The sequence below is a fragment of the Cuculus canorus genome, chromosome 1, assembly GCF_017976375.1.
Source record: "Cuculus canorus isolate bCucCan1 chromosome 1, bCucCan1.pri, whole genome shotgun sequence".
Taxonomy (NCBI): domain Eukaryota; kingdom Metazoa; phylum Chordata; class Aves; order Cuculiformes; family Cuculidae; genus Cuculus; species Cuculus canorus.
The window spans coordinates 209,199,850-209,213,969 of NC_071401.1; the positions used below are offsets into that span (position 1 = coordinate 209,199,850).

The 14,120-nt window shown below is 61.6% G+C and overlaps 2 protein-coding genes across 5 annotated transcripts in view; one reads left to right on the plus strand and one right to left on the minus strand.

Moving 5' to 3' along the window:
- Positions 1-1,285: 1,285 nt before the first annotated feature.
- On the minus strand, positions 1,286-4,596 carry OPN1SW (opsin 1, short wave sensitive). The gene is made up of 5 exons (XM_009563300.2): positions 4,240-4,596; positions 3,608-3,776; positions 3,014-3,179; positions 2,175-2,414; positions 1,286-1,528 (listed from the first exon to the last, which is right to left on the minus strand). The coding sequence occupies exons 1-5, from the start codon at positions 4,583-4,585 to the stop codon at positions 1,406-1,408; spliced, it is 1,044 nt and encodes a 347-aa protein (XP_009561595.1). The 5' UTR covers positions 4,586-4,596; the 3' UTR covers positions 1,286-1,405.
- Positions 4,597-12,093: 7,497 nt separating this feature from the next.
- FLNC (filamin C) overlaps positions 12,094-14,120 on the plus strand; it is a 33,311-nt gene continuing 31,284 nt past the window's right edge. For all 4 annotated transcript variants that reach the window (XM_054083498.1, XM_054083512.1, XM_054083503.1 and 1 more), the window contains exon 1: positions 12,094-13,156. In XM_054083498.1, the coding sequence (XP_053939473.1) occupies positions 12,820-13,156 (337 nt within the window). In that variant the 5' untranslated portion in view covers positions 12,094-12,819. The remainder of the gene's footprint in view (positions 13,157-14,120) is intronic.

A 14,120-nucleotide genomic window follows, 5' to 3' on the forward strand; every position in this document is an offset into this window, starting at 1 on the left:
AGCGCACAGAGTTCGGTGCTGCAGGGAAGCCCCAGCATCTCTGGGGAATTGGGCTCCGAGGATCCCAAGTACAGCCGGTGCCACGTATAAACCTCATACTCTGTGTACCCGTCCCCCTGTGACGAGATTGATGTAATGCAGTGGTGGATCCTGAATCTGGTGTGCGATCCCCATGGGCCTGTGGTGCTCGCTCCCATGTCTGGACAGAGGGGAATGCCAGGATAAGTCGCTGGCACATGGCAAATGCTCTCAGCCTTGGCTGCTTCCCCACACACATCAAACCCCTCACCAGCTCTAGCACTTGGCACTGGCTCTGGCGCGTGCCCCCGTTCCCCGCTCCGGCTTCGGCACTTGCCTCTATTCCCAGTTCTGTCGTGCTTGGCCCCAGCTCTGGCGCCCTGGCACTTGAACCCATTTCCCAGCTCCAGCTTTGGCGCTTGCCCCCATTCCCAGCTCCGGCGTGCTTGGCCCCAGTTCCCCAGCATTTGACCCATTCCCAGCTCTGCCGCTTGGCTTTCCGCCCTCCAAAGGACTCGGAAGTGGCACCATTGCCCTCAGACACTAATTTTGTCCCCTCTCCCCACATTTATTCCCTTGGGATGAGTCCATGTCCAGGTGATTCTGTATTCTCTGGACAATTCCGTGTTCTCTGGATGATTCTGTGGTGCCCAGAGTGTGGCAGTTGTGCCAGAGGCCCCAATAAACGCGTTTACACCCCAATCCGCTGCCTTGGGGCTTCGCTTGGGATGGGATCGCTCCCGTTTCACCTCAAAACAGGGGCCCTGCCCCACTCCAGCCCCACAAATGGGGACCCAGCCCCATCCCAACCACGTAGAAGGGGACTGAGCTCCAGCCCCACAAACTGGGTCCCTGCCCCACAGAAGGGGGCTTAGCCCCACCCATGTCCCACAAATGGAGTCCCAAGCCCCATGGAAGTGGGCTCAGCACCAGCCTAGCCCCTCAAATGGGGACCTAGCCCCATAAAAGGGGACACCACCCTAGGCCCATAAATGGGGTCCGAGCCCCATAGAAGGTGACTCAGCACCACTCCAGCCCCATGGAAGGAGGCTCAGCCCCACCCCAATGGCTGGAGGCTGTGTCCCTGCTCCCTTCCCCATCATCGCTTGTGGGTCCTGTGCCTGATGAGGGTGTGGGGTCTGTTGCATTGCGCAGCTGTGGAGCATAGCGCCGTGAGGCTGATCCCCCCTCAGCACCCACCCCCCAACTGCACTGTGGGGTCCCCAGCACGGACGCAGGCTCGGCATTGCATTCACACCGCGGTGGTGGCTTTTATTGTCCTACCACACCCATACCCCGGGCCACCAGAAGGGGAGGCCCTGGACCCCTGGGGTGACCCCAGCCCCACAGCAGGGGTCCTGGGGCTGAGACAGGCGCTGGCGGCTCCTCAGCTGGGGCTGACCTGGCTGGAGGAGACGGAGGAGACCTCTGTCCTCTGGGCCGAGCTGGAGATGTCTGAGTCGTCCGTCATGGGCTTCCCGCACACCGTCTCCATGATGCAGGCGCGGAACTGGGCATGGGAATGCAGACAGATCAGCGCCGGATCCCCTGTCCCCAGCCTGGGACACTTCTCATCCCTGGTGCCACCTTGGCCCCAGTTCCTGGTGCTACCATGGCCCCCTCTCCTGTCCCTGGGAAGATGGAACCTCCAAGGCTTGGAGATGGGCACATCTGGGTGTCCCCAGGCATCCCGTTCCCCATGTGTCCCCAGTGTTCCTAGGCATCCCTGGATGATGCTGGTCCCTGTGTTCCTGGTCCCCAGGTGTCCTTGACCACCCTGGCTGTCCCCATCACCCAGTTGTCTGCAGGATCTTCCCATTCCCCAGGTGTCCCAGGATCTCCCCATTCTCTGGGTGTCTCAGGTTTTCATAGAATCGTAGAATCATTGAATCGTAGAATAGTTTGGGTTGGAAGGGACCTTAAAGATCATCTAGTTCCAACCCCCCCCCACCACGGGCAGGGACATCCCACTAAATCAGGCTGCCCAAGGCTCCATCCTTTTCTCCATTGCCCAGGGTGTCCTAGGTGTCCCTGTTGCCTGGGTTTCTTGGATGTCCCAGTTTCCCAGGTGTCCCAGTTTCTCCCCATCACCTGGGTGCCCTAGGATCTCCCCATTGCCCAGGTGTCCCAAGATGTCCCAGGGTGTCCCGAGGCACCTGTTTGTTCATGAAGCAGTAGATGATGGGGTTGTAGACGCAGGCGCTCTTGGAGAAGAAGGCAGGGATGGTGACCAGGCGAAGGTCAATGCCGTGGTCCCGGTTGTTCACCATGTACATGGCCAGGGCGGCGTAGGGCACGTAGCAGAGGCAGAAGGAGCCCACCATCACCACCACCATGCGAGATACCTCCCGTTCTGCCTTCTGCGTTGTGGCTGACTCCTGCTGCTGCGCTGCCACCTGCACCCATAGCAGGGTCAGGGCCCAGCCTTGGTGCCTGGCCAAGCCTCCTGCCCTTCATCTTTGGTCCCAGTAGCCCTGCCTCCCTTCATCCCACCATGCTGCCATTTCTACTGTCCTCCTGCCCTGCTTCCTTCCATCCTGTCCATGCTCCACCCCTCCAGCCCATCCTCCATTTCTCCATTCCTCCATCTCTCCCTCCATCCCTCCCTCCATTGCTCGCTTCATCCAACCTTCCATCCTTTCATCTCTCCCTCCCTTTTTCCTTCCATCCTTTGACTCCTCCATCAATCCAACCCTCCCTCCTTCCATCCCTCCAACCCTCCCTCCACCACTCCCTCCCTCCCTCCAGCTAACCTTCCATCCTTTCATCCCTCCATCCCTTCTTCCCTCCATCCTTCAAATCCATCATCCCTTGATCCATCCCCATCCATCTCTCCATCCTCCTGTTCTCCTTCCCACCATCCTGTGCACCCTCCATCTCTCCACCCCTCCTTCCATCCCTTCACATATCCCTCCATCCTCCTGCCTTCCTCCCCTCTACCCTCCCACCCTGGCCAGTGGGTGGCACCAGAGTGGGCAGCACGGCAGGGACTCACGGCACGCAGGGCGCTGAGCAGCTGGGAGTAGGAGAAGATGATGAGGGAGAGGGGGACGATGAAGCAGAAGATGAAGAGGAACCAAGTGTAGTACTCGCTCTTGTACTTGGTGCCCACTGTGTACCAGTCGGGGCCGCAGGAGCACTGCAGCCCCTCGGGCACGTACCTGTGGGGGCATGTGCTCACCCTCTGCTCCGGGATGGGGGGTGCCCATGGCACCCAGTGACAGCCCATGGGACCCCATAGCACTCCGTGGCACCCCCATAGCATCCCATGGCACCCAATGGAACCCCATGGCATCCAATGACATCTCATGGCATCCCATGGCACCCTCATAGCACCCCATGGTTTCCCACAGCATCCCATAACACCTCATGGCACCCAATGGAACCCCCATAGAACCCTACAGGACTCAGTGGAACCCCGTGGCACCCCATGACACTCCATGGCACCGTGGCTTCCTATGGCACCCAGTGACACACCACAGCACCCATGGCTTCTCATGGCACCCCACGACATCCCATAGCACCCCATGCATCCCATAGCACCCCATGGCACCCCATGCCTCCCCGCCCAGCACCCTGTGCCCCCCACCTGCTCCAGCCGAAGAAAGGGGGCACGGCGACGCCGACGCCAATGACCCAGGTGGCTGCCACCACCATGAGGGCATGCTTGGAGCTGAAGCGGAAGTTGCCAAAGGGTTTGCAGATGACGATGTAGCGCTCGAATGCCAGGAAGGCCAAGGACCACCCAGTCACCAGCCCTGGGGGGACATCAGGATCTTAACCCATGGCCCACGGATCCCCACCACTTTACCAGGCACTTTTACCAGGTGGTCACCACAGCTGCTACAGCCCCACCACAAACCATGATGGGTAACCCTACCTATGGCCCCTCTAAACCATGGTGGTGACCCCCAACTCCTACTGCTCCACCAGACCATGATGGTCACCTCAACTCCAACAGCTGTTGGAGATGGAGTTGTTGCAGACCACAGTGCTCATCCCCACCACAGACCTTGATGGTCTACTCTACCTACACCCCCACAACAAACTATGATGGTCACCCCAGCTCTTACAGCCCCACAAGAGCATGGTGGGGTCACCTCAGCTCCTACAGCCCTACCAGAACATGATGATCAACCCTACCTACAGCCCCACCACAAACCATGGTGGTGATCCCAGCTCCTACAGCCCAACCAACCCTTGGTGGCCACCCCTGCCTACCTCCAGTGGCCCCCACGAAGCCCTCCAAGGCACACATATGCTTGCCGAAGACAAAGTAGCCCTGGGAGCTGGAGACAAAAACCGTGAAGACGCTGAAGATGCAGGAGATGAAGCCACTGAAGGATATGTTCACCAGGATGTAGTTGAGTGGCTGCCGCAGCTTCTTGTACTTGACAGTGACCACCAGGACGATGGCATTGAGGGGTGTCCCCACCAGGAAAACAAAGCCCATGAAGGCGGTCTGCAGGTAGAAGGCCCACTGTGGGGCAATATGGTACTGGGGGCCATCCCAGGGCCCCACTGAGGACGCGTTCTTGAAAAGGTAGAACTCCTCGTCACCCGACATGGTGGTGGGGACGGAGGGGGTGGCGGTGGCCCCCACCCTCCCCCTCTGATATACCCTACGCTGGCCAAGCCGCTTACAGGGCTGAGGGGGATCAGGGCCCTCATCCCCGGCAAACTCAGGGATTACGAGGGGCTCAGCCAGGATGAGCGCCCTGAGCTCCCCTGAGCCCCCCGAGCCGATTGGTGGCGGGGGGGAGGGTGGGTGGAGGATGGTGCCCCCAGACCTGGGAGGACACTATGGGGCGGGAACAGAGGGGGGACCCCCTATGGGGTAGGGTGAAGTCATGGGACAGGGAGGGTGTTGGGGGGACCCCTTGGGACAAGAAGGTGTCCATATGGAGTGGGGGGGAGTCTACTGGGCAGGGGGTAATGGAGTGCTAGGAGTGACCCCATGGGATAAGGGGGGATACCATGGGACAGGGGATGCTGGGGAGTTGGCACTATGCAGCAGGGTGAGGTCCCTATGGGAATGGGGTGCTGGGGGGTGGGCACTGGGGGGCAGAATGAGGTCCCTATGGGGCAGGGGGGGCTGGGAGAACCCTATGAGATGGTAAGGGAATGGAGTGCTGGAGGGGGACCCCACGAGACAAGAGTGGGGGTCACCATGGGATGGCGGTATGAGGTAACAGGGGGGACCTTTTGGGGTGGGGTAAGGTCCCTATGGGGTGGGAGGAATGGGATGCTGGGGGGCATGACCCTATGGGACAAGGAAGGGTTCCTATGGGGCAGGGGTGGCTGGGGTGCTGAAGGGCACTCTGGGTGGCAGAGGAACACCCCATTGGACAAGAGTGCTGGGGGAGGCACTTTTGGATGTGCAGGGTAGGGGGACTGTGCTCACTTTGGGGGAGCTGTTTGGGAGGTGGGGGGGGCTGCGCTCACTTTGGGGGAGCTGTTTGGGGGACGAGGGGACTGTGCTCACTTTAGGGTCCCCTCTGGCTCCAGCCCCACCCCGTGCCTCCACCTGCTTGCTGGTCTCCGGCCAGGATCCTCTCGTGGGGTATATGGGGTCTGTGGTTCAAATCCCGGATGAGTTCAAACCTTTTCTTGCCCCCCCTAGCCCTGCACCCCCTTTCCTGCCCCCCCCCCCAACTCTGCACCCCCAGTAGCAGGGGCAGGAAGGATGAGCAGAAGCTGCTTAGGGGCGGATTAAGGGCGCTTGGAGCCCCCCCTGCCCTGGGCTGGGGGTGCCTATAAAAGGGCAGGTGGAGTGGAGGGACCGTACTGGTCTGTACTGGGCTGCACTGGACCTACCTGTACTATTCTGGGCTGCACTGGGCTGTGCTGGGCTGTACTGGGTTGTGCTGTGTGTTACTGGACTGTACTGGATCAGATTGTATTGTACTGGGCCATACTCGTCTGCACTGTACTGGGCTGTGCTGGTTTGTGCTGGGCTGTACTGTGCCATATGGGGCTGTACTGGGTCATACCGGGCTGCACTGTGTTCTATTGTACTGGACTGTGCTGTGTGGTACAGGGTTGGGCTGGGCTGTTCCGGGCTATACTGGACCGTACTGAGCTGCACAGGGCAATGCTGGGCTGTACTGTGCTATAATGGGACATCTCATGCCGTACTGGGCTATAATGGGATATCTCATGCCATACTGGGCCATACTGGGCAGTGCTGGACTGTACTTCCCCTGAGGTACTGGGAGAGAGCAGCAGCACTGGCTGGGCACTGGAGGCCTGGGGGCACTGGGAGGGGGTGGCAGTACTGGGGGTGTTGGGGGGAAGGGTACTGGGAGGGGGCTGCAGCAATGGGGGGGGCTGAGGGGGGACACTGTGAGGGAGCTGCGGGGCACTGGGGGCAGTGGGGGGGGTGCACTGGCAGAGAGCGGCAGCACGGGGGTGGTTGGGTAGGGTACTGGGAGGGTGCGCTGTGGGCCACTGGGAGGAGGCACGAGGGAGGCCAGGGGGGCACTTGGAGGGAGTAGTGCGGGGTACTAGAAGGGGGCAGTGGCAATGGGAGGGATGGGCAGCACTAGGCGACTGTGCGGCTACTGGGAGGGAGCTGAGGGGCACTGGGAGGGAGCACTGGGAGTGAGCACTACGAGGCAGTGGGAGAGGGCAGCAGGCAGGGCCCTCCCTGACCCAGCCATGGCGCGGGGGTGGGGCGTGGGGGCGGTTTCCATGGCAACCAGAGACGCCATCGCAGGCCCGGGCGCCCCCGGGGCCGCCGTTGGGGTGCGGGGTCCTCCGGAAACAGAGCCGCCATGGAGCCGTGCGGGTCCCCCTCAGCGCGCAGTGAGTGGGGCGGGGACCCCAAAAATGGGGATGCTGGGGGACCCCAAAACCGGGCACCCCAGAAAAGGGGACCTCAAACCGGGGGGGGGGGGGGGCTGTATGGGGCCACCCCAAAACTAGGCACCCCCATAACCGGGGACCCCCACAATCTGAGACCCCCACAATCAGGGACTCCCGCAAATAGAGACCCCCACAAATGGGCACCCCCATAACCAGGGATCCCATAAATGGGGGACCTCTATAATCTGGCACCCTACAAATGGGGACCCCCATGGACAGGATCCCTCCCAAATGGGCACCCGCAAAACTGGGATGCCCACAGAGGGGCACCCTGCAACCAGAGACCCCACCGGGCACACCCACTATTGGGGAGCCTCCACAAACAGAGTCTCCCACAACTGAGCACCCCCACAACCAGACACCCTACAAATGGCAACCCCCAGGCTGGCCACACCAATGATGAAGGGCAACCCCTGGGATGGTCACACCGAGAATTGGCACCCCATGAAGATGAGCACGCCCAAGGACAGGCACACCTGCAAATGGGCACTCCAAGGGTGATGGGCACTCCAGGGCTGATACGCACCTCCAGAAACGGGCACCCCAAAATGGGCACTCCAGGTATGGGCACCCCATGAAGATGGGCACCCACGAGATAGACACTCCATGGGGAGGGGCAACTCATGGAGATGGACAGCCCCAGGAACTGGCTGTCAGAGGTGATGGGCACCCTATGGATGGGCACCATTGGGAACCAGCATCCCATGGGTGATGGGCAGCCCATGGGCATGGACACCCCTGATCTGGCCCGTGCCCTGGTTGCGTCGGTGCCCACCGGTGCCCTCTCCCAGCAGACCTGCAGGCGCTGCAAGCCGAGTTGGGGGCACTGCAGGCTGGGCACCGGGCGCAGCTGGGGCGGCTGGAGCAGGTGTTGGCACGGGCGCAGGCAGAGCGGGCGGAAGCGCAGGCGGAGGCTGGGCAGCAGGCAATGGTGGCCACCAGGCTGCGCCAGGAGCTGGCCAGGCTGCAGGCCAAGCTGCGACGTGGGCAGGAGCTCTGCGCCCAGTACCAGCTGGAGGCCAACGCGCTGCGCACCAAAGCTCAACTCAAGGAGACCCAGCACTGCAATGCCAGTGCCGAGGTGGCGCGGCTCCAGGGTAACAACATGGTGGGGAGGCCATGGAGCCATGGGGTAGCGGGCATGGTATGGTGGCATGAGTTGGTGGGCTTGGCGTGGTGCGGTGGTGAAATGTTGGGCATGGCGTGATGGTGGTCTTGGGATGGTGGTCATGGCGTGATGGGATGGGCTGGGATGGTGGGCAGGATGTGGTGGGTTGTTGGGGATGGTGTGGTGGGATGGTGGCCACAGTGTGGTTGGGTGGTGCTTGTGGTGTGGTGGGATGATGATCATGGTGTGGAGGGTTGGTGGCCGTGGTGTGATAGGATGGGCTGGATGGTGACCGTGGCATGGTGGGCATGGTTTGGCAGGATGATGGCAATGATGTGGTGGGTTTGTGGGCATGGAATAACGGTTTGGTGGCCGTGGTATGGTGAGATGGTGACCATGGTGTGGTGGGTTCTTGCACATGGTTTGGTGGGAATGGCATAGTGGGATGGTGGCCATGGCGTGGTGAGTATGGTGTGGTGGGTTTGTGGCCGTGGTGTGGTAGAATGGTGGCCATGGTGTGGTGGGTTGTTGGACATGACATGATCGGATGGTGGCCATGGCGTGTTGTGGTGGTGGTGGTCATGGAATGGAGACGTGGAGTGGTGGCCATGATGTGGTGGGATGGTAGGCTTAGAGTGGTGGGGTGGTGGCCAGAGGCTCGTGATGTTGGCGTAGTGGGATGGGACACAGTGCTGTGAGGCAGGGTCGTGGTGCCATGGGGCTTAGCTGCTGGTGCCCACAGACGAGCTGGCCAGGCTGCGGGCGCAGCGGAAGGCACTGAACGAGAAGTACTGGGAGTTGTTGCAGTGCCACCACCACATCTGCCATCACCCCGATGTTCCCCGACACCGGTACTGCTCCCCAGGGACCCCAGCCCCATGGGACTTCAAGACTCCCTGGAACCCCTATGTCCCCGCCCTTGTGCCTGCCGGGATCCCAATCCCTCAGCCCCCTGTCCCCGGTAACCCTGCCCCTATGTCCCTCTCTCCCCCTGTCCCTATGTCTCCCTGTCCTGCTGTCTCTATGTCCCTCTCTCCCCCATCCCCCTGTCCCTCTGTCCCCGCTGTCCCCCTCTCTCCCCATCCCCATGTACCCCTGTCCCCGTGTTTACCTCTGTTCCCCTCTCCCTATGTCCCCATGTCCCACCCTGTCCCCTGTCCCCTTTCCCCCACTCCGCCGTCCCCATGTCCCCTGTCTCCCTGTCCCCTGCACCCCCTGCTCTCCTCCAGGTCGCCTGAGACCCTGGTGGGTCTCTCCACCGAGGACCCCGATCTGCAGTGGCTGGAGGGGACACCGAGCCAGGTACGCCCGGGGGAGTACACAGGGATCGGCGGGGGGGACACTGGGAGTTCAGGAGGTCCACTCGGGAGTGGCCCTGACCCCTGTCCTCCCCCAGGACACCACTGGCAGCTTCGTTCCCTTCCTGCTCTTCGTCGTGGCTGCCACCATCATCTTCCTCTACCCCTACCTGAGGGACCACTAAGCCCCCACACCCCCCAACACCCTGCACGCCACACAGCATCCTGATCCCCCAATATCCTGACCTCTCCCCAACATGCTAACCCCCCCAGCACCCTGATGCCCCCCCATCTTCCTGACCCCCCAGTACCCTGAGCCCCCCTCGAGCACCTTGAGTCCCCCAACATCCTGCCCCCCACCCCCTTGATCACCCTGACCCCTCCAATAAAGCTCCCCCCTGCACAGCCGCCTTTGATTTTTGAGGGGCTGGGGTTTGGGAGCACCGATGTTTCAGGGATTTCATGGGTTGGGGGCGCAGAGTCTGGGGGTGTGAGAATGCCGGTGTTTGGGGCACTGAGGATTCAGGGGGAGCAGAGCCTGGGGGATTGGGGTGCAGGGCTCTGAGGGGGGCTGGGGTTTTGGGCTGGCACCCTGTCCCCCTCTAGAACACCCTGACTCCTCCCTTTTGCCCCCCCCCGATTCCCCTACACCCTGATCCCTCTGACCCCCCTCACCCTGACAACCATTTTGACCCTTTTGACCCCTCTGAACCTCCACACCCTGACCCCCTCATTTCACACCCCTGCCCCAGCTGTTCCCCCCTCCCAGCTGCCATCTCTACGAGGGTCCCTGGGGTGGGGGCACCCCCATGGGTGCCCCTCCGGTGTCGTCCTCTCCTGGTATCCCTGGTGCCTCTGACTCCCTGGGGTATTTTTAGGTGCTGGCGCAGCCCCCCCCCCCCCCCCCCCCCCGCCCCATCTCATATCGGGGGGGGGGGGGGGGGGCGAACTGAGTCACGGGAGGGGAAAGGAACTTGCACCCCCTGACCCTCTCACCCTGTGGGATTCCCCCCCCGGCTCCCAGGTGCCCCCCTCTCACACACCCCTCCTCCATGGCGGGGCGCGGGGGGGAGGAAACTGAGTCACGGGATGTGGGGGGAGAGGACATTACCCTCCCCAAGGACCCACATCTGCCAGGGTGCCAGGGGGGTTGGGGGGGCATTAGAGATGGAGGGGGACTGCGGGGCTGGGAGGGGTGGTCTGGTGCACCCTGCAGCATGAAGGACCCCCCCCTCCATGAGATACAGGGATGGGGAAATTGAGGCACATGGGGCGATGGGCGTTTGGGGGTCGTGTTTGATGGGGGCTGGGGGTGTCTGGGGGTCCTGGGCAGAGTGTGTGTCTTGGTGGGATCCTGGAGGTTTCTGGGGGTCCTGAGGGTGTTTGGGTGGCCTAAGGGAGATGGGGGGGTCTTGATGATATCCTGGGGGGTTGGTTATTATGGGAGTTTTTGTGGAGTCCTGGATAAGGAATCCCGAGAGGTCTTGGGGGACAATGGTGTTGGGGTGCTGGAGTACCTGGTATTGGAGTGCCAAGGATGCTGGGTTGCCCAGCGTTGGGGTGCCCGAGGTGTTGGATGTCGGGGTGCCAGGTTTTGAGGTCACCTACTGCCAGGGTGTTGGGGTGCCCTGGAGAGCAGGATATTGGGGTGCCAGGTACGGGGATGCCCTGCTGCTGGGGTATCAGGGTGCCATGTATTGGAGTACCTGGTATTGGGGTGCCCTAGCGCCTGGGTGCCAGGTATCAGGGACCCAGGTATTGGGGTGCCTTGGTGCCAGGATATAGGGTTGTTGGGGTGCCAGGTATGGGGGTGCCCTAGTGTCTGGGGTATTGGGGTGCCTGAGGTCCTGGTGTGCCCGTGATCAGGGTGCCCTGGTGCCTGGGGTATTTGGGATCTCATCTGCCCAGGATATTGGGCTGCCAGGAACTGGGGTGCCCTGGTACATGGAGTGTTGGGGTAGCCGGTATTGGGGTGCCCAAGGTGCTGGGTATTGGGATGCGTGGTATCAGGGTGCCAGGGTGCCAAGTATTGGGATGCTGGAACGCCAGGTATTGGGGTGCCCTGCTGCTTGGGGTGTTGGAGTGCTGGGTATTGGGAATCCAGGCTGCTCAGGATATTGGGATGTCTGGGGTGTCAGGGCATTGGTGTGCCAAGTATTGGGGTGCCCGGTATAGGGGTGCCCGTTGTTGTTGGGGTGCTGGGGTATTTGGGTGCGACGGTGCTAGGATGCCCTGAGTGCTGAGGGCTTGGGTGTTTAGGGGTGCCAGTGCCTGGTGTTTGGGAGTGTGGGGGTTCAGTGGTGCTGGTGTTCAAGTGTTTGGAGGTGCAGAGGTTTGTGGGTGCCAGTGTATGGGGATGTGGAGGTTTTGGAGTGCTGGTGTCTGGGGGGGCCAGTGCCCAGGGTTTGTAGGTGTGAGGGCTTGCTGGTGTGGAGTTTTCAGGGTCGAGGACTGCCAGGGTTTGGGGGTCTGGAGGTTTCAGGGTGCCAGGGTTCTGGGGTGCCGGTGCCTAATGTTTGCGAGTGCACAGCTTTGGGGATGCCGGGGTTCGGGGGTGCTGCTGCCCGGTGTTTGGGAGTGCAGGAGTTTGAGGGCTTTGCCGGTGTGAAGGTTTCGGGGTGCCGGTGCTTGGGGCTTTGTGGGTGGGGAGTTTTCGGGCTCCTGGGGTTTGGGGGTGCCTGCGTTGGGGCGCGGGTGCCGAGTCCGGGCTATAAATAGCGGCTGCGCTCAGGGCTCCCCCCCCGACCCCCCCGCCCCGCTCGGGGCGGGACCGGACCAGGAGCACTTAAAGCGCCGCCGCCCCCGGCACCGCCGAACGCGACTGCACGGGACCCTCGCTCCGCACCCCGCACCGGACCCTCGCTCCGCACCGGACCCTGCCACGCTGCTCGCTCCGGGACCCACCGGACCCTACTCCGCACCGGGACCTACCGGGAGTCTCTCCGGACCCCACAGCCCGCCCGGAGCCGCTGCCCCGCACCGGGATCCACACCGGGAACCGACCCGTGACCCGCCGGGCACCGGTCCGGACCCCGCCGGGAGCCGCTGCTCTGCACCAGGAACCGACTGGGATCTGCCGGGAATCGGTCCGAGGACCCATCCAGACCCCAGGTCCCTCGGGGTTCTACTCCAGACCGCGGGAATTTGCACCGGGACTGATCCAGGGCACCAGGACTGACACCGGGAACTGGGACCCTGTTTTGGGAACCGGGATCGAGCCAGGGACTGACCCAGGACACCAGCACCGGGATTGACTCTGGGAACTGCGACCCTGTCCCCTAGCACCAAGTTTGCCACCAGGAACTGGGACCCCCACCCCGAGCACTTGCATTGACCCAGGATACCCTTGGGACACCAGGACCTATCCAGGAACTCCAGCCCAGGCACCGGGATTGACTTCAGACTCCACGCAGGACCCCCTTTACAGACACCAGGAGTGACCTAGCGCCTTCACCCAGGACACCAAGACCCAGCTTGGTCTACAGCCCTACCAGCAGGAACCCACCAGGACCCACCACCACCACTACCATGAACTCCAACTATGAGGTGCAGACAACCGAGGAGCCGGAGGAGCTACCGGCCACCGAGAAGGACCTTGCAGAGGATGCTCCCTGGAAGAAGATCCAGCAGAACACCTTCACCCGCTGGTGCAACGAGCACCTCAAGTGCGTGCACAAGCGGATCGGGGACCTACAGCGGGACCTGAGCGATGGGCTGCGCCTCATCGCCCTCCTGGAGGTTCTCAGCCAGAAGAAGATGGGACGCAAGTACCACCCGCGCCCCAACTTCCGACAGATGAAGCTGGAAAACGTCTCCGTGGCCTTGGAGTTCCTGGAGAGGGAGCACATCAAGCTGGTGTCCATCGGTGAGTGTGGAAGGATGGGGGTGATGGAAGGGTGGGAATGAGGGCTGAGTGTGTAAGGACAAGGCTGACAGACAACTGAGAAAGGGGAATGAGTGTACAAGGACAGGGGTGATGGACGAGTTGGAACAAGCAATGAGTGTGCAAGGATAGGAGTGATGGACAAGTGGGAATGGGAAATGAGCGTGCAAGGGCGAAGCTGATGGACAAATGAGAATAGGGAATGAAAGTGCAAGGGCAGGAGTGATGGAGGAGTGAGAAGGAATGAGTGTGCAAGGGTAGAGGGGGAAGAGGGGGAGGAGGGGTGAGTTTGTGAGCGTAGAGGGTGGAGGGGTGGGAAGGGGTGAATATACAAGGACAGAAGTGATAGGATGGGAATAGAGGATGAGTGTGCAAGGGTAGAAGTGATGGAGGAGTGGGAATGGAGGCTGAGTGTGGAAAGGCAAGACCAATGGACAACTGAAAATGGAAATGAGTGTGCAAGGGCAGGGGGGATGGACAAGTGGGGATAGGGCTTGAGGGTGAGCGTGCTAGGATAGGGGCAATGGAGGAGTGGGAACAGGATGTGAGTGTGCAAGAACAAGGCCAATGGACAAGCGCAAACAGAATGAGTGTGCAAGGACAGAGGTGATAGAGGGGTGGGAATAGAGGCCAAGTGTGCAAGGAGGGTGATGGATGAGTGGAGATGGGGCTGAGTGTGAGTGTAAGGATGGTGCAAGGGGGAGTGGTGGTGTGGCAAGTGTGCAAGGACAGTGGTGCAGAGGAGCAGAATGGGGATAAGTGTGCAAGGTCAGCGCTGAGGACATGTGAAGATGAGATGAGTGTGTGAGGGCCACAGCCTGGTCCCTGTGCAAGGGACTTGATGTGCTCGGTACGGGGAGGCTGCGCTGAGCTCCCTATTAGCTTGGGAGCCATGGGCCTTTGAATGCACAGTTGCCCCTTGCACAGTTGCCCCTTGCATATGGCC